Genomic DNA, 24,554 nt, shown 5'->3' on the forward strand with positions numbered 1-24,554 from the left:
GCAAGAACAGATAAAACTTTGTTGCAAAGCAAATAGGTTTAATTACTTGAAGCTTATGTACTTCAATCCTGCATTTTGTGCAGTGGGCGAGCATCGAATCCTTAATGAGACACTTAATGTGCACCACACAGTGGAATGTTTCACAGCAGATTAATGGTCTGTGGAAATAAAAAGTACTACATATACATAATTGCTGAAGTAATCATAAAGGTAGGGGACTGAAACATTTTAAGAAAATGTCATTAATAATTAATTTGCTTAGTTGTATACAGAAACATATACAATGGATTATAGTGTAATGAGGGGGGGGGAATTAATAAGTTTATACTTCTTCCTGCTTCTTTTTAAACTGATTTTTGAACATCTTGTTTGATTGATTTTCTCTTTTGTTTGCTTTTAATTGTGATTTTTTTATTTTGGTTTTACAAACCATTTCTATGTGAAAGGTATGTGTGATTGAATTGTAATGAAGAAAATACTTTTGTCTGATATTATTCTCTAAAACAATGAAACTAAATATTGGTAACACCAAGACTTTGTTTGATGATTTTAAAAAGTCTTTGTAAAAAAAAAAAAAAAAAAATACAGAACCTTTTGTTTACTAAAACGCAGTTGAAAGCAGTGTAACTCTTTGTTTCGTTGTAAATATTCAAGGTAAAACTGTCACTTTCTCTGCCTATTTTGTATATGTTATTGACAAATATTTGCTAAAATTGTTAACTATTCGTGTTTTGTTGTTGCCCGCTGTGTTATTTTCATTTAACAGCAGTGGTAAATTAATAAACCCTCAAAAATATAAAATCAGTGGACACAAAAACAAGTCGAAGGCATCTCAAAAAATTATAAAGTTGAACTTGAAGAAAGTTTTCTAACAGATTTTAGTTCAAGGCATGGAAAGATCCCAAAGCTATCCTCAGCACTCATGACAGGCAACGGGTGTGCTGTGGTTCCTAAAAGCACTTTTCTGTTTTTCTGTCTTTCTTCTCTCTAAGTATCCTTGTGGGATTTCCAACAAGCTACAATGGATTCAGACAGATGGCAAGGTGGGGGTGCTGGGTAACGTCTTCTGGACCCGAGGGAGTCCTGCCATATTCAAGCTGTCAAACAAATGTCTTCACCCAGATTTTTATGTGTTTTAACATAATGAGATCCTGACTTTGACGGTAATGTTTCACAACTGGTCGAACATCCAAAACAACTTCAGATGCAGTTTTGCTCCCAATTTATTGGTTCTTGTTTGGAGGTTTATGAATATATTCCTGTATTAATTACATTGTTGTTCTGCTGTAGCAGCATCTCCACAGCCTCCATGGGCACCAAGGCCATTAGTAATTTCCATAATGTAAAGCAGCAAATAGGTCAGGAAAAACATTAGCATTCAAAAAGCACCACTTCAAAGAATGCTAAGCCAATGCCTCAGCATTAAATGCATTTGACCATACATATCTTTCTTCATTAACCACTGAGAAGCATTATTGGCTGAGGGCTGTGTACTGTGGGCCAGTGGCAAGCGCATCAAAAAACTCCTTTTAAGTTTCTCCTTGTGCTCTGGCTCGTTCTGCCACAACTCCTAACAAGCTAATGCCAGGCAGCCTTCCACCCGAATGTGTCAGCTCCAGCATCATTAATGAAGCTCTTATTAATTTATGTAAAACAGCACTTCAGTTGTTCACTGCTGACTGGATAATTGACAAGCTATTATTGGCTGGCTGCCAAGATCTCTCCGATTTCCCATGATGTGTGTCAAACTTGTCCTGCAAGCTGCTGAAAAGCTTCAGCAATCTTGACAAGGATTGTCTGGTATTATGAAAACATAAAGCACATCTTTAGAAAAGTTTGAGAGGTGTCATAATATAAACAACTGAACAAATAACATCCTTAAAAGGTGCCCGATTCTGTCATAAATTTTAACCTTTCTATGTTTTGACATGAGCTATGTTTGAATTATTGTTACTTATGCACATTCCTTATTGATAAAAACAAGCTTGCCAATTAGCATTACCCTCCTGATGAATGTCACTTTTGTGTCCTTAATAAGTACATATTGGATTAATTACTTATTTCTGCATAAGTAGCATTGTGTCAGTTCTGAAATACATTAAAGTCAACAAAACATTTTGCAGAAACTGCAAATCTATTTGCTCCAACCATGAACGGTTTACAAAGATAGCTGTAGCTTATTTGATAATAATGTGGCAAAGTAAAAGAAAAAGTCAATAGACCAGTTTTTGCCAAATGTTGCAGTGAAAAAGTACTTGTCTCTTTACAAAATTCTCATTGCACTTATTCACCAGAATGTTGTAAAGAAAAAAAAAATATTATCAGACAAAGATTGCTTGAATTAATTCACATCAGCAGTTGTTAATTAGTTTTTTAATATTAATTTATTAATAAATGTTTACAATGCAGTTTTTTCCGTTAAAAAGTAGACAAAGAGGCAGGCCGCAGCCAGGCGGCCTGGTGAAAAACAAGGAGTTTTTTTTCTGCATAGATTAGGAGTGAAAAGAGGATGTTAATGCTGCTGTTTAGACATATGAGGAGATGCATGAGCCACAAAACTGGAAAGCTTGAGCTGCTTGAGCAGCCAAATAAACAGCCGACTTCTGGCAACCTAAACTGGTATGTAATTTTGGTTCTTGTGTGAAATTAGATGAGATTTATAATTAGCCTTTATTATTATTTTAATTGATCAGTTTTCCCTAAGTATGTTAATATGAACAAGCATTATATAATTGTATCACACAGATAAACAATGGCATTTAATCATGCTTCTACTCATCCCTTTAATAACTTTAAGACCTTAAAATAAAAAAGGAAATGGGATGAGAATGTTTACTGTCCTTTGTCTTTTCTTAAATATGACTTATTAAAGGATTGGTGAACAGATCTACTCAATAAGAAACCCATTAGCTGGCCAGTTTAAAGTACAGTATCATTTTCTTATCCTGGTAATGTGGCTCTGTGTCATTCGCCCTGTTGTCCCTTCCTACTTAATGTTTGTTTGGTGGGTACAATGACAAATTATTTTCCCCTGCAAGTTTGTTTGAGGCATTTTTCATTTGCTTCACTTGGATTTGTGGTACATCTCGGAACTAAAACCAGGCTCTTTTTATGAAGCGGAAGAAAGCTGCTCCAGGAGATGTAAGGATGGAGGCCACCAAAGATTTCTAATTGAAACACTTTCTGGAAATTTAACATATAAAATGTTTCCAGGTAAGATAACTGTCTGTCTGATATAAAAGTACAGAAGAACAAAAACATCATTGCAAATTAAGCAAATGCTGTTTTATTGATTTTCACCCTATTTTTGTTAGGTTGCGCTGACTGAAAAAGGATCTATTCCAAATGTATGTGTTTAACACAAGATGCTCACTTTTGGTGCACCCCCTCTTACTTCTATGTCCAATAATATAACATAATATAACATTTTGAGGCTGGAGCTGTTTTAACATAATTAAAGTCCACAAAGGCCTGGGCCCCTGTAGGATGAGCTGTTAGCCCATCCTATAGTGTTCATCATGATAATCATAATATTTCATCTACTTTTAATGCATATACATGACCAGTATATATGCATGACCAATGAAACTGGTTTAATGTCATAGAGTAAAGAAGGCTCAAACTACATCTCACAAGCTGAAGAATAAAATATGTGGGATCTGGAAGATGTAAAAAAAAATGAGAGTGACGCAGATGTGTGGGATTAATTATGAACACAGGGCACCACTTCAAGTGATTCATAGAAGTGTGCAAGTTTCTGTTTGCTTCACACTCTCACCCCACAGTGAGGATAAAGGATTTCGTGCATTTAACCAATGCCTGGATGCAGTCCTTTAAGTGAACAGGTCTTTAAAAGACTTCTGTAGGAGTTGATGACAAGCCGTGGAGGTATTTCAGTCATTTATATCAAGTGTGTTGGCATAGTGTGACATTTAAAACATGCAGAAAAGGGGGCATGAGGGGACCACTTTACTGTTTTCAACATCTTTAAATTGTGTGACTTAAAGTCATTAGTGGAAGTGTCTTTTAGACAATGACTCAAAGTCTTTTGGAAATTGATGTAACTGAGGATGATTGCAGGGAAGGGTTAGGGTTAAGTTGCAGTTTTTCTCTAGCAGTCCAAGCTGTCCTTAATGAGAGCTTGTAAACCTGCCTGGTGAAAAATGACCATTGCAGAAGAGTTAGGTTGTGCCATTTATCATTTCTGTTCATTATCATTGTAGTGTTCATCATTACTACACAAAACCAGTCCTCTGTTTTGAAAAGTAACAACTCATGTTCACTGTTTAGCACTTTGATAGCATCAGTGTTGGCTCATTACGATTTTAACCCAAACTGAGTAACCCTAAAGACTAGTGCACAAGCAGTTTCCTAAAAACTAAATTGTGAATATGATTATTGAACATTATTATGGATAAATCTACCTCAGTAAGTTGTCATGGAGCCCAATCAAACTTTCAGTAATGCATTTAAGTTTTGCTTCTTTTTTTTAAAGTTGAATCCAGTTTTGTTTTGTTGTTGTTGTTTGTTTGTCAATTTAAATGGCCATTATAAAATCTGGAACTTGTTTCCCTTACATGCATACCTACAGTCACAGTGGAGTAACTGGATATGCAGCTTAATGGCACAGAAGGTGTTTTTAAGATGTTACTGTGGAGAGTATGTCCAAAGTATCCAGTTTCAGTGAGTTGTTTTAAAAAAAATTATTTAGAGGAAGCACAGAGATTTCAGAGGCTGTTCAAAAGGAAACAATTTTCTGCATAAGATATGGAGTTCATTAATGCTGCAAGAGAGCAAGACTTTCAGCAGACAACAGGAAGGCTGAATGTAGGAAACCTTATCTGTTTCATTCACGCTTTAAATGTATGTCTTTGCTTTAACATGCCGGACCTGCAAAGCTTGACAGCCTTTTGGAAATCTCGCTGTTATCGTAATTTGAACGGTCTACATTCTGTGGGAGACACAAATATAAAAAGAGAGTGCTGTTTTATAATTCTAGCAGTGTTAACCGCACTAATATACAATGCTAAAGTGACTGCTCTGTTGTTCCTACTCTAAATAATAAATCATTAATGACTGCTCACACCAAAAAGGTTTTGTTCTGGTTTAAAGCACCAAAATTTGACATTTCAGTGTTTCATACAGTAATGGTCAGAAGTAAATAGGGTTCTTTAGTCTTAACTACAGCAATCATTTAAAAAAAGGTCTGCATGACAATCTGCAAGATAAATGCATGAAAAAAATACCAATGACAAAGGCCATTAAGACACTTTCATATATATTTTAAACCACAGGAAAACTAGAAAAAAATGACAGCATAACCTATTAGTATACACAAGCAGCTGAGGAAACACAATCATGCCTCCAAACAAAGAAGAGAACATTCCCAATCCCTAATGAACGCTGGGCACAGCTGCATCTTAATCTGCACGATCAGCCAAAACTGCAGTAACGGCAACTGGCAAGCCTGGGTATGCTGAGAAATATCTCTCACATCGACAAGTTAATACACCATGATAGTTATGATGAAATCATATGGAATGGAACATGAAGTTATTTAATTGCTAATAAAAAATAAAATATTATAGTGAAAAGAGAGATGTTTACTCTCATGGAACATTTGTTACAGGTTTGTATAATTGCTGTCTGAAATTAATGCTTCCAAACTGACCTCTGCATTGCCGAGATGGTGTAGTAGAGCATTGCCCTTTTGCACCAGACTTAAATGATCACTGAAAAGTTTCATTGAAATGTGAAGTGGAAGTGCTTCGGTAAGCCATATTCATGAAACATCGGGATTTTCTGCTTTTAGTGTAAGGTAAGTTGAATACACTTTGAACCAGCAGAGTGTTAATAGAAAGCTTTGAGTCTGACTGCTAAACACCTCCTAATATGAAAACACATTTTTATCCTGGTGCTAAAAATCTAATTTTATGTTGAAATGCATTTAGAAAATACAAAACACAAACATTACTGACTATTTTAATTCAAAAACATAAAACTATGAAAACTTGTGGATGAATTATTCAAAGACACTATTTTAGATTTCACAATGTCTATTAATAATTCATCTGCTATCCTGAATATTTGAAAATACCTGAGCTTTTGTGGAGATTTAAGTGCATCCGTGATATATTTGATCCAGAAATTCAACATTTCTGAGAGAAAAAGGTAGTTCCACTCAGAGGTATACAGACTTACAGACATTCATCAGTATACATGTTACTTCAAGGTTAGGCTTACAGCTCTTTTTTCAAGGTAACATGCTTTATGCAACATTACATTATAATTTTTTCTAAAAGCGAGAATCATTTGTATAAAAACCTGAATTGATTTAGCATTTTTTCCAATAATCAAATAATATTTCGAAACATATTCCTTAGCAAGATGCAAGATGCAAAGGAAATATAATCATTAACCTTACCATTGACCATATTCTTGACAAGAGCTTGCTTAATTTGGTTGCTTTCTTGACACAAACCCTTCTCTGAAACACATTTCTTATTTTATAATAAAATAATGATAAAAAACAAAACAAAAAACAGAAAAACATAGTCCTTAAATTCTTCTCTGGGAGAGCTTGTAGCACTCCCAGAGGTTTGATTTGCCTGATTTATCTTTTCAAAAACAAATTTTAATGGGATCATTGTCCTTGCTGGAAAACTCAATAGTGACCAAATTTCAGTCAGTTGCCTCAGTTGTGAACTTTAGATGAAGGAAAATTGGTAAGAATGATGAGGAATATTTTAGGAAACACCCAGACTCAAGCTTAGCATAAACTTGAATTTGCTATTTGAGTCTGTCTTTGTGGGAAGGCAGCATGGGAACCCCACTATGCCCTCCTATCCAGGTCCTCCACTGCTGCCTAGGATGTGAATATTTGCCTTGCAAATATAAGTTGGGGTGCATATTGATCATAATATTCAGCACTTTTTTATTTTTCCACAGGAAAAACATCTTCTTTAATGTCTCCCTACCTCAGATACCAGATGCAGGTAAGGAATTTCCACACGAATAAAACAGTTAACTGGAAAAAAAAAAAGCTTTTTGCTTAAGAGACATGCTGATGTATTATGATTAGAACAGTTGCATATAAATCGCCTTAATCAAGGTAATTCTTTGCTCATACAGCACCTGTTGTGAAAGTCACAGATGGCAGCAGCAGGTTTTGTACAAGCTCCAGTCTGCTGGCTTGTTATGAAAAAGACACCATTCAAATAGTGATGAAAGCCAGACTCTGTCAGTCAGAAAGGAAAAAAAGTAATATTTTGGAAAAAAGTAACATAAGAAAGAACAAGAAAATATAAACTTAATTTTTTTGGGGAAATGGTAAGAAGAAAACCTGGTTCACATTATAAAAATGAGTTTCAAATAAAGTGGAGTATTTTTCTTTTTTAACTTGTACAACAAAACAATGCTTCTTAAAAAAATACAACATTAAAGTGAGTCACTTGTATTTTGCAGGTCTGCAATAAGCAGGAACATTTTCCATCTACACTGTGGAGAATAAATTAGATGCCATCTTGGAAAAAAAAAATAGCATTTTGAAAGCTGCAGCGCTTAAATGACGACAACAGGAGACGTGTGTATATAGGGTAAGAAAATTGCGTTTGTAAGTTAAAACTTTCATCTTTAAAACTTCAGCAGGCAACTTTATTAAAAAAATGTTTTTTGCATATTTCTTAAAACTCTCACTATGCTGTGGCAGCATAACATGAGACAATCCATGAAAAAAACTGAGCTCATCTGGCTGCTTCCTTGGCAGGTAACCTGTTGCTCTGAACGGTCACCTCTGTAAAATTTTGTATTTACTATAATGGTACAGCTTGGTTGATGTCTACATCACTGCCTCACTTTTGGTCATAAAACCATTTTAGGAGTCATGAGTTGGAATTTCAAGAGTAACAAACTTTGATTGTTAGCATTTCTTAACTCAAAACATCTGTGATTCATTTGCTGTGTGAAGTGGTGGAATGGGTCTCTGTTCTGCTCTGACTGCAGGTGGTTTCCTGCAGGACTGACTGCAGTGTAGTAGGAGCTCACAGCACCATTCGCTTCTCCCTCAGTCAGGACAGGTGGTGCAGAGTGATTGGTGCTTTAATTACTGTCACCAAAGTCTTCAGTAACACAGCAAAAAAGAACTTGATTTATCGCTAGTCTCTGTTTTGATAAACCGTCACTAGGGGTGTCTGAAAGGTGTCTAAGATGGCAATGGCACTTTCCCTTATCCTGAACGCAGCACTGCCTATCCTCCACTCATCCCCACACTTGGCCCCGCTCCTCAGTGTCTCTGGGCCCCACCCACTTTGATGGAACTTTTAAACATTTTCTGGGGTTGGGATTGTGCATTCACAGGCGATTTCGTTACACTTTAATGTTTCCAAACACCAGCATCAAATGGCTGGAGGTTTTCTCTGTTTTCTTTTGGTGTCACCTTTTAAAATGATGGTACAGGACACTGCATTGAGCTCTCTGTTCGACATGCAGACATTTTGCATGTGTTCAGGTATACAACACTGTGTTTGTTCTGTACACATTCATAGTGAACTGACAGACCTGTATCAAATATATTTGATGGAGTTTAACATGGACTGATTACATGGAGAAAGGTGAGACTTGCATAATCACTGCATGCCTTTGCAAATACAAATCACATTGGTGACATCTGTTTGGATACATTGGAGAGTTGATGCATGCAGGCGTCAGAGTAACAATGCTGATCACAACTGGAGCAAAGATTGCAACATCTAACCAGAATGCTTTCAAAATGTTTGTGTTTTGAATTGCAGCTTTTGTCACAAGCAATCATTCCCCACTGTGCTTAACAGCAGGCAGAGTGGGCTCAGCACAGAGGGCTTTTAAGATCCTCTGTAGTGTGCCGGTTTGAAGTTCAAGATTTTTCTGTAACTATTCCTATTTTTATCATTGGGAGATATTATGATATGGTATTTTAGGGATTCCAAAAGTCACATTATCACTCTTATTTTCATTTTGCTTGCTGTCTTTTCTTTCGCTTTTTTCAACAGGTTTCTCAATTTCAGACATGGAATTCTATATAATTTACACAGTTGAAAAGAATAAGTTGTGGAAACAGTGATGCATACTCCCTCTATTTGCTGGTGTTGACACACGGATGTTGATGTAATTATCATGTGGTGGAGTATTGTTTGAGTATTTTTCCGAAAAAGAAAAGAAGAAGCAGGAGAACAACTTCTGTCATGACAGATCCTCCATAAACATTATTACATTCCAAAATTTACTGAAACATTTGTGTATCATAGCGACAGTTGATGTGAGTCATGTTCACCTGTTAGAGAACAGATCCTGAATACCAAATGTGTTAAAAGGAAAGCTTTAAAGGAAGCTAAAAGGAAGATCACACCTGCTGGGGTAATTTTTGAGATGCTAGAAACAGTAAATTTGCTGTTTCACAAAATTGGCCAAAATGCAAAGGCTGAGCAGACATCATGTGAGTCTGCTTGCCAATTATGTGGTGAAACAGGAGAAGAGGGAGCTGCTTTTGGGATCTTTTTCATCTTTTTTGGGTGCAAAATAATTGTCCCAGTTACAAACTTTGAAGTTTTTAGCTCTTATGGAAAACAGCATGCTTTGAAGAAACAAATCTGTGAACACTGAGACACATTTGTTTGTACATCAGCATACAGTGATACACAATTTTACAAAGCACCAATGCTTGTTGTCAATTTTTTATCACGTTTGTTTGCTTGTCCTTGTCTCTTTTAGTCTTTCCTGTACTTTTGTATAACACTCTATTTTTTACACACCGTTTTTTTTCTAGGACTGAAACTAATTTCTTTGAAATCCTAACGAGGGACAATGTCTACAAATTCGTCCTGGATACACTGCAGCTCCCTTCAAACTGCAACAAAGCTTTCATGTATTCCTGGTAAACAAATGACAAATACAAATCCTGGCATTCTTACATGAATGTATTTCTGTTTAAAATGAAACAAATGTTTCACAAAAAATGTATGACAGCAGTTTTTTTATATTATTTTAGTTTGCAGTTACACAGATGAAGTGTAGGTTTTGGAAAACAAATCTATAAAGGTAGTCCTTTGCAAAAAAATTCACACCACTTTAACTTTTTTACATTTTTATACAATATAACTACATACATGTGTTTTTGGGGGGGTCACATATGATTAACACACAGACAAAATCAAATTAGTGAATAATTATTTTTGTGCAGGACAAAGTGGTAGTGCTAGCATGGTTAGTGCTCAGGGTCAGCAACTACCCATATGTTCATCACCAAAAAAAAAAAAAAAAAAAAAAAAAAATATATATATATATATATATATATATATATATATATATATATGTGGGGGGGGGGGTGTAGATGTTAGAGGGAATTGGGAAAAAGAGTGCCTCTGGAAGACAACATCTAGCGTATAATTAAGTAGTTCGGATTAAAGCAGGAACGCCGCCTAATCAGCAGCGGGATACGCTGATAAGCACTAAGCCACAAAGGCCGAAATTATTCAAAACCTCATCTGATCAGAAGGTCCCATAATGCATCAATCCTTCAGAACGAGGTCAACCGCTTTGGATTTTCATGCATACAGATCCATTAAATATGTGGTTTTACCAGCAACAGTCCCAGGCTTTTCTTGAAGCACCCACACAGAGCAGAAAGAACCATCCTTTATCCTTTAGTCTCCCAGTGAACATATGTGTGCAATATTGGACAGAGAGAAAATTGTGGTTTGAGATGGTGTTTTTTCTAGGAGCATGACATTTCTTGGCAACTTAAAAAAGCTTCTATTTTTGCATCTCTCTAGAGTCTAAAGCATTTGCACCTGACAGTTGTCTTTCCATCTTCAAAATTTCTCCACATTGCATACTTTAGCCATTTTCATAAATAACCTCTGATTTTACAGATCCTTTTCATGGTTTATGGACATGGTCTTTGTGTAAATCAGATTTAAATATTGCCAAAATATGGCTGTCATTCAAGAAGGATGCATTTTCTGCCAATATATTTTACAAAATTTTTGTCACTGTTCTTGTCATTGCTAAGCAAAAAAAAAAAAAAGTGCTGCAGAGCACAATATTTAGCAATGTCAAGACAATGTGAATGCACAGTAACATCCATTACTTATTCATTAAAAGACACTGGAACATTGGAAGGATTTTAAATTCCTCTCTCATCATCTGTCTCACCCTGCATGCTTCTAAGTGATAGGATATAGTTTGGAAGCAACTCTTGCAGCAGCAGCACTGGATATAGTGTTTTCAGACATGTTGGCGTGTGTGTGTGTGTGCGTCTTTCTGCTGCTCTCTATAATTACCCCTCTTTCACATCTGAATACCTGATCCCTCACTGTTCAATGTGATATAATTAAACACAACACATTTGTTAACACATCTCTTCAAATTTGTCTGCTAGGGTTAGAGGGTATAATTACACATTGAAATATAAATTCCCATTAAGAGGAGGATGATTTGTGCAAGCTTAATCGTATGTGGACAGGTCTAATTTAGACTCTGTGCAGTAATCTGTGGCAGACAATTAAAGGATAACACTCCTCTTCATTTAATGAGGAAAAATTTAGGTTGTGCTGTTGAGGCTCTGATTCCCTATTTTACTGTATGTACAAGCTGAAGACTTAAGAACTGATGTGGTATAACATTGAATTCAGTTCAGTTCATTTGTAAAGCACCACTTCCCACAAAACATCAGATCCTATTTATATTCAGAAATATGCAGAGATTATATTAACAAAAAATAATTTTCAATTACATACATACCGATTTATTTATTTATTTATTTTTTGCCAGGAAACTCCCATTGAGATTAAACATCTCTTTTGCAAGAGAATCCTGGCCACAGTTTTAGTACAATGCATTCAAATTCAGTTTGTATTGCCAACTGGTGAGAGATAGAGAATATTCTATCTCTATCCTGAGATAGAAGATTTCTATCTAAGGAAGTCCAGTCAACAACATCAAGCCACTGACGTTGAAGCAATCCCTCCTCCTGAGCAAGCATGTGGTGACAGTGGAAAGGAACAACTCAATTTTAACAAGAAGGAACCTCCTGCAGAAACTAGCTCAGCATGACAATTTGTCAAGGCAGATCAGAACCTTAAGCTCCAAACACAAATCCCTGTTTTACATCAGAAAATACAAATTACATGTTACTGTACTCATGAATTTATTAAAAAAGAATTACATTTAATGAGCATGACTTTTATTACGTTTTTGTTTACAATTGCCAGGAAAAACTGGAACAGTGAATCAAAAATTTTAAGTCTTATTTCAACCCTGCATTTCATTCATTATGTTTTTTTTACAAAGAAAACCTTTATTGAGTTATAAAAACAGATATGGAATTGGATTTTTTTGTAGTTACAGCCTGTTTACTGAAAATTGCCATACAGTGATTTATGTTGGGTAGTTCAATTGCACTAGGAAATGCTGTGTGACCATAAGTAGTACTTTTGAATAGCAGCTTAGAAGATCCAAATTAATTTAGTTGAATTCAAAAATATTTCACGAATCCAAAAGGAAAATTAAATGTTGTAATTCACACAATCTAATGTCTTGTTGCAGATGGTGATAGCTGTGGGCAGGAAGGATCTCCTGTTGTGATTAGTGTTACCGTGAATCACAAGAGGCCTTACTCTATACACACACACATATATATATATATATATATATATATATATATATATATATATATATATATATATATATATATATATATATATTCCATTAAATGACAGCCACCCATTTGTCTTACATCAGCTTCACACATTACAGCTTAAATCTGCACTTTTCATTTGAGTCATGTGTGTGTGGGATGGAAATTTGAATTTCATAGCAAAGCAAATTCCATCTGTTCCCTTGCTATTGCCTTACCAGAGACAATGTTCCGAGATTTATGAGATTTAGCTGAGCATAAAAGACTTTACATTGTGCAGAGCTCTCTGTGCAACACACCCGAACTGACCTTGAAATCCCTTTCGATCTGCCCCGAGAATGTTCATGATTAGGCATTGTTGCAAAGGCATGACCCTTGTCTGAAAGCCACAGCAGAGTGCAGTGATAGTGCTGTTCAGTGTCATTTTGTTTCTCCATGTTCCATCAGTCCTATTCTGAGCTGTAATGATCTGTGGGACCAAGTGATGAGTGTACAGGGACAGCATTGTCGTTATGCAACACTCCCGCCTGCACAAGTGTCAATTTGAAAATATCTCACACAGAGAGGAGGACACATAATGCTAATTAGATTGGAAACACAGAGCTGTTGCTCTCAGTATGTTTGTCCATTAGCAGCTTGCTAAAAATAGTCCCTGTTGTGCGATTGAGGGGACATTCTAATTATGACAACATATGCTTTTGGTTATTGTGGCTCCCTCTTTGCAAAGGCAACTTCTGGTGAACTTTTAAACTAGATTGCAAAGCTGCTACTGTGGTTTTTTGATGCTCCTTCAAGTTGTGATGGATTTCTTCATGGGTCAAAACTGCAGCTATCACAGAAGAGGATGTAGTTTCTTTAAAATAATTCACAGCCCTTGAGCGCTTTCATATTTTGTTGCATCCCAACCACAGAAGTTGATGTATTTTAAAAGCATTTTATATTAAAGGCCTGTATATAATTGCCCAATTGAAGTAAAATGATATATAATTACTACTAAAAGTATAATCACACTAAAAGTGTCTAACAATGTTGTTGAGTGGCTTTCTAGAACTACTGCAGTAAATGGGCCAAGTTTTGTGTGCTTTGTCTCGACTAGTTTGCAAATCCAGAAACTAAGACACTTGCAAATTTCTTGCAAAAACACTCAAGCTCAGTAAAATGGCGCACGACCAATCCATATATGTCAGTTGCCAGCTCTTTCCACAGATCATCTACTAGATTTAGGTCAAAACTTTGACTGGACCATTTTAATAAATGTATCTTCTTTGATCTAAATCATTAATATGTAGAAAAACAGGCCAGACCTGTGAGATGCAAGAGTAAAAGTGAAACTCTGCAACTCCTCCAGAGATGCCACAAGTCTCTTCCCTGCTTCTCTGACTAACCCTCTCATTGCTTGGCATGAGATCACGCTCGGACGGGGTGTTAGTAAATTTATAGTTTTCATTTACGCAAAGGTGGAATCGATTTACTTATTAGTTGAATTCTGAATGCTGCTGGCTGCCCTGGATTTAATTTAAGGGTATCAGAGTAAAGGGGACTGCATACTAATGAACACCTCAGATTTTTAAATAAAATTGAATTTGTCGTTTTCCTTCAACTTCCCAATTATTCTGTATTTTTTGTTGGCGGGTCACAAAAACAAATCCTGCAAAAATAAATTTTAATTTATGGCTTCAACATGATGATAAACCTCAAGGTGTGAAAGTATTTTTAAGTAGCTAAAATGTAGCTGGAGTAAAGGTTGTTTTTTTTTGTGAGTGTGAACAGCAGTCAATAAAAATAACGTTCTCCTTTGTTTTTATTAGGACAAATGATACAGTAATAATCCGGTTCAGAACAAATCCACTGAGCTCCTGAGGCAAAGCGGTTTATCCCCTGACAAATGATAAACCAAGTACTAGAGCCTGAAGTTAAGTTTCCTTCAAGTCTATCAATACCAGCTAAAACAAGGGCTGAATGGGAAGGCTCCCTATCAGTCATTTCCCCCAGAGCAGTTGCTTAAGCTCTGTCTGTGTGGTTAGAATCTTAAAGGCGAGGATCCACACTCACACTGAATGCCGCTGGGTATTTCGGAAAGAAAGGGGCACTGAGAAAAGAAAAGCAAAACAAAAAAAAAAACACAGGCTCAACATGTGGAAAAATGTGAAATACCTCATAAGTCCACATCCAATCCCCTAATTTTGGGAGCATTAGCCAATTTACTTATTTCTTATTACTTTTTTTTTCAGTGAAGCTGACAGGGACATGCACATTGGGATTTGTCTGTTTATCCAACACAGTAAATGAATAACACCGGACAGAAAGTAGAAGTCCTTACGTTGAGATGACTAAAGAACTGTTGATGTCGGCTTACAGGGGACATTCAGGCTGCGATGGATTAGCTTCAGGCCAGAGAAAAGCAGAAGAATTGAAATGCAAATAAGATGGGGATTACTGAGAGAGCATTCACTTCACAAGTGACTCCTGTATTAACCGGTAAATTACTGCTCATGATTGGGTGAAAAAAGGCTGATAATGAGTTCAATAATAATTCACCTTTTTTTTAATGCTATTTACAGAAAGTTAAATATTTGCTTCTGTTTATCTTTGAAACAGAAGCAAATATGAGAGTGTTTACCTTCTTGTTTATTATATTACTGAGAATATAATAAACAAGTTTGTATTCTTGTCTTTTTTTTTAGTCTTATCAGCATTAAGATTCTTTGTTTATGCCAAAGGATTTAAGGTCCAAGAGAATCATTTTGGATTGTTTAGGTATGCATATGACATGGCTTTGATAGCTATGGGGCTGCGGATTATATAGGAAGGAAAATTATAAATGATTTAAAAATATATTTTACAAATTTTACTCTTTACTCCAAGGTAAAATCCATCCCAAAGAATGTGACAAACCCAGCAGGAATAAAGTTGTGGAGATGTTTAGAGCAGCGTTAGGTCATAAAACAATATCACAGGCTTTTGAACATAAGTCATGTTAACATTGGAGGAGCTGCAGAAACCTAAAGCTCAAGTACAGCATGTTTACAGCACAAATGTTACTATTATAGAGAAGACAACTATTTGTATTGCACTGCACACATCGGATCTTTGTGAAAGATTGATGAGATTACTAAAAGAAAACCATAAAAAGTTCCATTTGTGCTTTGGTACAAGCGACATATGGACTTTAAATATGGTGGAACTTGGAAACCTTATGATTTCCTGAGGTGATAATTGTAATAAAAAGTTTGAGAATTACTCTCTTACGAATTTTGCAAATTGTTGTTCTGCTACAGAAAGACTGTTTTCACTGAGCTTTGTCTGTAACATCAACCCGAAAACACAAACATCTTTTTTTGACAGATAACACGTTCGACAATGCAATGAGTTGCAGTTGAATCCAAAGAATGATGATGCCAAATGAGAAATTAAATCTTCTCAACTTCAAAAGCATGCTTTCTGCAAAGCCAGAACTGTGAAATTTGTAGCTGCAGGGGAGGCACTGACTTGAAAGTGTTCAAATTTGACTTCTCTTTTGTAGTTCCTCAGATCTGTGAAGAATATCAGAGTTATTTACTGGCTTCCTTCAACCTTATCAAAATGCACCTCGTGCCCTTGAGTATGTTCCTGTTTTAACTTTGATTAGTGTTGCAATTAATCATAGTTGTAAACATATTTTTCACACAAAAATGTGTCCATTTTCTTTCAGTGTGTTATCCTAAAGCTAAAACTGAATAACAGCAGATAAGCTTCGTAGCAGTGGTGAACATGCTACAAAGCAAACTAATGTGAACTACACAAGCAATCATTAAGCTATAATATGAGACACAAGGTGACGTTCTCTAGGTAAACATCTCCCTCTGCTGGCAGCATTCGGTCATAGCACATCAAACTAACCAAGATTTCTGCTCTTTCATCCTGATTAGGTAGGAGGAATTGCGAAGCCTCTTTTGCTGCACCCCCTGGGGGTTATCAAGCTTTCCCACAAAATGAGGACAGATGGGGAGTTGATTTTTTTTTCTCCACTTCTAGTTTCTACTGCTCTTTTATGCACACAGACTGTAATATTCAAGAAAGATATGGACTATGATTAAAGATGCACATAATAAGGAAGTAACTTATTTTAGCCACTTGACTATAGATGAAGCCAGGAAAGAGGGCTCACATTAACCTTAAAGTGTTTTTAAGGTTAAGGGATTTTTAGAACTGATTTTAAGGAGCATTTAATGACCTGTTAAAGGTGTTAGTCCCACGTATTTATTATATCTCTCAAATCAACTACAAGAAATATATTTTGATAAGACTAAAAACATAAACCATATGGCTCACACATAAGCTCACACCACAATATTTCACTCAGACTTAATTGATTGTGACTAGTTTTTCCAAAACCAGAATTTTTGGGGGTCTTTGTAAGCTTTTTAGAGTTACACTTGTTGGTGTACTTTGAATCGCTGTCCTAATCCAAATAGGGTTATGTACCAAGAGCCTGAGATATTTACTAAAGATTTTCTGCTATAGAGCAGAATTTGATTCCATAATTTGCAGCAAGATGTCTGAAACAAATCTCTTTTTCTGTCCACTAAATATTTACCCAAGTCTTTGGATCATGAGAATGTTTTTGTGCGGGGAAATAAGATGACCTTATTGGTGAATCATGAAGACTGACCTTATCTAAAGCAAGTTAACCTGACAGCGCTTTAGGCATTGTTCTAGGTTCCTGTGTGACTTCCTGGATAAGTTATTGCTTGAGGTAAATTTGGTAGCATTTGAAAAGGTTTAATACTATTCAATCTTCATTTGTGGATAACGTATCTCTTTGTTGTTCAAAGGATAAATGACTTTGCAAACCTTTCAATGCTGACAGATGTTAATGACTTTCAATGTGTGTTCTTGAATTTCTTTCGATAGGCACATGATGCCTATCCATAGGGCCAGGGTTTACTTGCATTGTATTTCTTGTTTTATTTTGCTGAATTTTTACTATTTGTGACATTATTTTAACACATACATCAGTATTTTAGAACACGTCTCTCAGGATCTTTGTCTTTCAGTGTCTCATACTCATCTACACAATTGTTTAGATGATGAGTTAGCTAAACAAGGCTAACTCCTCAGCTTAGCCTTGTTTAGCTAATTTATTTGGTGTGCTTATTTGTTTGTATTTGTTCAAAGCACTTTTATGTGTTCTTGTGAAAAGTGCTTTATAAGACTTTCTGATTAGTTTGAAGAAAGAGACAATTCGACAATCAATTCCAGTGCGAGTAGCTCTAAGAAGGGGTTTTCGTTTCAGCTCAGGTGATTCCCTTTACCATTTCTAAAGAAACTAATTGTGCCTGACAGTAAATAATGTCAAAACGAATTCTTCCTGCTCATTGTTTTTATTTTTATTTTGGACATTTGTCTCTGACAGGAAACCTTGCTTTTGTTTTCCCACATTATAAAAACAGCCAACAAGCTGATCGAAGGCACCGCTGTCAGTGACACAAAGGGAAATGGAGAAGGTATAAAATTTTTGGGAGACCACCATAACTATGTGCTCTTTATCTGAGATTCATCACAACTTCGAAATGACGACAAAAACAAAACAGCACCTGCAAATCATTTCAGTTGTCACGTACACTCTGAAAATATACTCATAAATTCTGAATCAAGTGAATCATTACTCTTCATCATGGTTTCAAAGCACTTTCAGACTTGGCTATTTTTTCTATTAAAAAAAACAAACATCTTCTGATTCACCTACAATTATTCAGCAATTGTAGCACTTAACTGCTATACAAATACAAAAGTCTTCATAAAGTTCAAGAAGAAATCTATGTCTGTATTTTCTTTCCATCTCAAAAACAATGCATGAGAAAGAATACTACAAAGTACTAAATTTCCATTTGGCAGAGTGGGAAAAGACAGACAGGCAGATGACCTCCAGATTAAAGTCATCTGCCAAAAGCTGAGGGAGGTCAATGCAGCGAAAGGATCAGTTCTTTTCTACTGTGAAAGAATGCATTTTCCAGGTTGAGTGGAGCTGTGACCAGACTGTCACTTAGTATGCAGAGACACTGTCAATGAGATTTTAAGCAATGCCCCGTTTGCATTGTATTGGTAAATCACGTTTTGCACCAGCAATTGAAGTTAACGGAATGTCAGAAATACTGACTTTGAGTCAAATAGAAAGCTAAAGCGCCTTCCACTATTTTTGGTGTCCCTGGTAAAGTTGTATGCAAAAACTTTAAATGTGCATATAAAATCTGTGTTAAATGTTTCTTTCCCTTGCTTTCATTTTTAAAGTTTCTCTTTAAAAATAAAAGTTTCTCTTTTATTCAACAAGGTCTCCCTTTTTTTCACTTTTTCTAGTTAAGTAGGGTGACCCTGAAGCATTTTGCATTGTTGTCTTCTTACTTCGGTAACACTTTATTTGACGGGTTGTGAATAAGACTGTCATGACACCGTCATAAACATGACATAACACCTTTCATGAACATGAGTAAATCTTCATGAATATTTATGAATGTTGTCATAAAGTGTCATGACACTTTTAATACAAAGTTGCCATTATTCAAAATGTCTTCGTTGGAATGCAAATAATGACCCGGCCAGAACACGGTGCATTAAATAATAAAACATGACTGAACGGAGCTTCGAGGCAGATAAATTTTCCTCAAGAAATTTTGATAATCGAGGTACTTGAATCACTTGAGCTTCACTCAAGGAATCGTTTCAGCCCTAATGGGGGGCCACCTAACGAGGACTGTTCACAAAAAGATGGATTCATAATCTAACTTTTGCAAAAGATTGCGATGAAAAAAAGAATGCATGCTGTTTTTGAATTAAAATGGGCATTACATTTTATTATCTTAAGGGTATCTGCCCTTAGGAAATCAGACAGCTCTTTTACTTTTAACATTTCTTTCCTCATATTTTTCCTAAAGATTTATACAGGATTTATGTCACAGTAGAGGTATAAAAAGTTAATTGTTTTTAATGGTCCCAATGTATAATAATCAAACAACCTGCCATTCTAGATGTGAATACAGTTTGAAAATCCATTGCACATACAAAACAAACACAGAACTAAATTATCTACTTAGTAGATGTTTCTGTATTTTGCACATACTCAAGATTTTAGGATGCAACAGGACCCTGGACATTTTTGCAACACTGTTCAACATGGATTTTCTAGAGGTTTCTGAAACCTTACAGACTGTCATAGATTTTGCAGTGTAGATATGCCAGTTTCTCTGCCCTGCTTTTCCTCAGCATTGAAGACCACTCCCAATGGCTCAGTTCTACCACCCTGTATCCCGCAATTTTCAAGTGTCGTCTCTTCATGGCATGAAGCCCCAGCAGCTGCTGTGACTGTATGCAGTAGTGGTTCCTGTTTGAAATCTGAACAGCAATTTTGACTGAGTCTTTAATGCCTTGGCGAACCGAGTCCTGGTGAGTACGGTCGCTGCGGCTGGGTTTGGTGAGGGCTTCTATCATGTCATTGGTCAAATCTAGAACTGAATCAAACACTCTCCCACCTTCGTCAGGTGGTAGCCTTTGGCGTGGTGTCTCTCCAACTGAGGAAGCTGCTATAGTTGTTGGAGGAAGCTCAGTTGAGTTTTTGCCTTTTATTAGTTGTGCTACAAGGTTGTCTGTGATCGTTACTCCTGAGTTTATTTTCTCCCACCTTTGGGAAGAAGGAACCATTGTGGGATTCTGCTTAGGGCACAGTACGTTCACAGGTATTGGTTGTCCTTCGGGGTCCAGATGTATTTCCAGATCGATGGAGCGAGTGTGCGGCATGATCATTCTTTTGCATACAAATTTGTCTCCACCGAGAAGATCCTGAAGAGCTGATTCTGCCTCCAAAACCTCTGGTTTTAGGCAAACGTCTGACTGTGCAAACTTCCACAGCATTTCCGCCACCTCTTCTCTGAGTTCGCCACTCAATCGTGGGCCTTTCCACTGAGGGAGCTCCAGAGTCACAGCTGCATCCAAGGTGAACAAATCTTTTTTCAGCTCTAGCTTGGAGTTTCTCAGTGCTAAGTGGACAAACTCAGGACTTAGAGCTAATATAACAAGATCCTCTGGAAATTGAGAAACAAAAGCCAAACCTAGAAGACCAGTCAGCAGGTGTTCAGGGTATCGCTGGAACTCTGCTTTCCTCTGCCTCAGGGCATCTGTCAGGCTCGGATAAAAACTCTGACTCTGAGCTGGAAGGAACCCTAAGGTGGAAAAGGCCCACAGGAGTTTGCTTGAGTCTTTACTCCTGCAATGTGGCACAAGAGAGGGAACTCTCTCTGCAATAGAAGACAGGATGCTATCATTACAATAATGAAGAGCTGAACAAGTTAAAGTCACATGCATCAGGCCCTGGACTCCCATCCGATGAGCCCGTTGAGGAACTTCCCTCCCCATGGCTTCCAACCATGACCTGTGAAAAAGATAGCTGAAACGCAGGTATTTCAACACATTGACCATTGCAAAGTCACCCATCTCAGTCACAACAGAGAGTGCCTTATCAACAATACGAGTCACTGCTCCCGCTGGAAGAGAGGTTTGGGCTTTAAAGAGTCCCAGACAAACAGTGCCAACCTCCTCAGGATGCATTTGTGCTAAATGACGCATGAGAAGTTGCTTTATAGGACAGATTAAGTCTTTTGGACAGTGTCTACCTTCTCCTATTATGTAAAGGAGCTGCACCAGCTCAGGGACACCTACTTGTCCCAAATAAAGATGAACTGACTCAAAGAGACATTGCAAGAACTGTGGCACCTGTCTCCCAATACAGCGCCACAAGTCAGCAGCTAATAATAACTGATGTAGAGTCAGCTGGTTGGCCCGACGGCTCAGTTCGGCTTCGTACACCTCGAGCATGGTGTGGGATGAGGGTATCTCCAACCACACAAACGACTGTAACACCTCCAGCAGCTGTAGCTCAGAGAAGAGGCGGAGGTGCTCTACAGAATATCGGAGAAGCATGATAAACCGCTGGTCACTTTGCAGCAGAGGCATCTTGTCTGGGTGCAACTTGCTGAGCTCCAAGAGAAACTGCAACACGTCAGGTGGCTTCATCCTGGCCCTTAAAACAGACACTTTTTGAAGTCGTGGCAACAATTCTACCCATTCTACTGGTTGAGGTCGCTGGGTGAGGTCAAGGGACAGGAAAGCGTACTCTGGTCTGCATTTAAGGAAGGCTCGTGTGTCAACTTTAACATCTGGTGTGACTGGCTTCCTGTTGTAGGATGACACAGATGGTGCTTCGGTTTCAGATGCTCTGTTTAGAGCTAAATCAAGAAGTGTGTTTTTGGAGCTTGAGAGGTGCCGTGAGCAACTCACGCTGTAGTGGTTGCTCTGCTGCCAAAAGGAAGCACTGAAAAACTGCTCCTCTTCAGAGCTATCCATCTGACTGCGAGAATTAGCAGAGGTCCTTGTAACGTGATATGACGAAGGATTGTAATACAGTTTGTATCCACGTTGGAAGGAAACATCCAGGTGATCCGACACATTCTTGTTTTCCTCCTGTTCACTTATCTCTTCCCTTGTTTTGGTGTGATTGTGTTGACCTTGGGTGAGACTTCTTCTCCAGCCAGGGAGGGAGCAGACCAGCCGACACAGCACACGGGTGGCCATCAGTGTGCCACGCTGAAACAATTTGAACACATGAAAATCCAGTCAACTTGAGATTATAATGTTAAAAAAGCACAGAAAGCATTCAAACTGGAGCAGTTTGCAGTACCTTACATAAGTATTTGCACCCCTTGAACTTTGTTGAGTTTAATAATAACTACCACAATTTGCAATACATTTTATTAGGATTTCCCATGATACACTAATACAAGGTAGTGCATTATTGTGAAATGGAAGAAAATTTCTGGGGGTGTTTTATGTTTGTTTGTTTGTTTGTTTTAGCAAAGCAAAATCTGAAAAAGGTTGTATTTTTATTCAAAAACTTTTACTCTGACACACCTAGATAAAATTATATGCAATCAATTACTTTCAGAATGAGTGGAGGCCAAACTGCAACACTAAAGGAAGGTCTAGTGAATCAATATGAACTATTTTCATATCAATTAGCTAATCTAACCATCTAATTGTTTATTAGATTTTAAAAATCTAATTTAAAAAATCTAATAAACCATAAATCAACAATTAACTGTAAGTCGATTAATTGTTTGGATCCTTATACATGATGTTATACATAATGAAAAACTAACACTGCACATCATCCTGAAAACACAATCTCACCAGCGAAACCAGCTAGTGGGAGCATCAAGCTAGGACGCATTCATGCTTTCCGCAGTAAATGGGACACTGCTCAGAATTGATGGTAAAATGGATGGAACAAATGAAAGGGGGAAAATTGAAAGAAAACCAATAAGTGGCAACAAAACACTTGCACTTGCAGAGAAGGATGAACTTCCAGCAAGACAATAAACCAAAACTTACAGCCAAAAGTAGAATAGACTGGTAGATTAAACTGTATTACTACTCAAAGTTTTAAATTGAACTTAAAATCTGAATACTGAAAAATCTATATTCACAGGTGATTTCTATATTACCTGTATGAGCTTGAGCTTTTTTGCAATGAAGAATTTAGCCTCTAGCTGTGCAAATCTAGTAAAGAAATACTCCAAAAGAACTGAAGTTGCAGCTGAAGTCGATGTATTCAGTCCTGACTGAATACAAATTCATGTCACATTCCTCAGATTTGTGTTCACAAAATAGTTTTTAATCCACCTCACAAATAAGTAATACCTTGGATTGAGCTGTCACAGAAGATCCCAACAATACATAAAAACTTAAAGATGTAAAAGGACAAAAGGTGAAAAGTAAGATGGTAAAAATACTTCCACTGGACAGTATATATTGTTGCCCAAACACAAAAGAAGCTAAAAATCAGTCTGATAAAAACACCACAAATTTACTGAAGTTAATTTTACAGCATAATACAGAGATTTTGAGGAAAACACTACATTACACAGCTAGGCAGTGCCATAAACAATCATTTTATTTTGACTAAACATATTAAAGTTGTAACGACAACTCAGCAAAAGAAATTAATGCCCGTGGCATAATTTATATTGCTTTACTTGCCACTATCGACAAAAAGCCGTTTTAGTGACAATTGAGTTACGCTAAAAAGGTATGTTAACACAAATAAATGCTCACACATTTACTTTGTTTTTTTAAGTGTGTAAGGTTCTCCATTTCCCTATACTAACCGATTTTTACACAGAAGCTGTGTTTCGGGGACCAAAGTTCATTTTGACTCTGTTTTAACGGAGTTGTTTTGAGTCCAACATTCTCAACCTTTAAATGATCTAATTTTGTAATAAGGGCTTTTCTTAACTCACCCTCTACTCTTCAATGCAGCTGTGAAAAACACCGTAAAACCTCATGGAACTGTGCACAGAAGACACATTTTACCATTTGAGACGAGTTACAGTCAAACCGGAAATCGGGGGATTTCATTTCCAAAATAAAAGAAGACAAGCTGTTGTAAATCACACGATGGGCATCAATAATGTTTTTAGATCTAAGTAGATCAATTTATTTGTCACATAGTCATCGGCTAAATGTATTTCTAAAAGTGAAATAGTTGTAGTGAACTTCTTCCTGTGTCGATGTTCTTTTATTGTGAAAGAAAACACTTCATGGGACGGGGAGAGCTTCTGCTTTTCAACTGAACAGCGTTTGACCTATGGCAACCGGTTAGGCTCAAACAACAGAAAACAGAAATTCAATTTCGGAAATGTGAACTAAAAATATTGATATTGAGTTTATTAGCTTTTTGAAACGTAAAAATTGTAAAAATCTATTGAACTTAAATTAATATTTTTTTTTTATGGGGAATGCTTTTATTTTCAGTTTGTTGCTCCTTTTAGAATACAAGTCTAAATGCTGCTAAACTGCT

At 36.7% G+C, this 24,554-nt stretch overlaps 1 protein-coding gene across 1 annotated transcript; it reads right to left on the bottom strand.

Moving 5' to 3' along the window:
* Positions 1-19,152: 19,152 nt before the first annotated feature.
* fastkd5 (FAST kinase domains 5) lies at positions 19,153-24,079 on the bottom strand. Its single transcript, XM_005799387.2, has 2 exons — positions 23,995-24,079; positions 19,153-22,282 (listed from the first exon to the last, which is right to left on the bottom strand). Exon 2 carries the CDS (start codon positions 22,268-22,270, stop codon positions 19,847-19,849), a length of 2,424 nt encoding a protein of 807 aa, XP_005799444.1. The 5' UTR covers positions 22,271-22,282; positions 23,995-24,079; the 3' UTR covers positions 19,153-19,846.
* Between the last annotated feature and the right edge of the window lie 475 nt (positions 24,080-24,554).

This window comes from Xiphophorus maculatus, chromosome 7, assembly GCF_002775205.1.
Source record: "Xiphophorus maculatus strain JP 163 A chromosome 7, X_maculatus-5.0-male, whole genome shotgun sequence".
Classification (NCBI taxonomy): domain Eukaryota; kingdom Metazoa; phylum Chordata; class Actinopteri; order Cyprinodontiformes; family Poeciliidae; genus Xiphophorus; species Xiphophorus maculatus.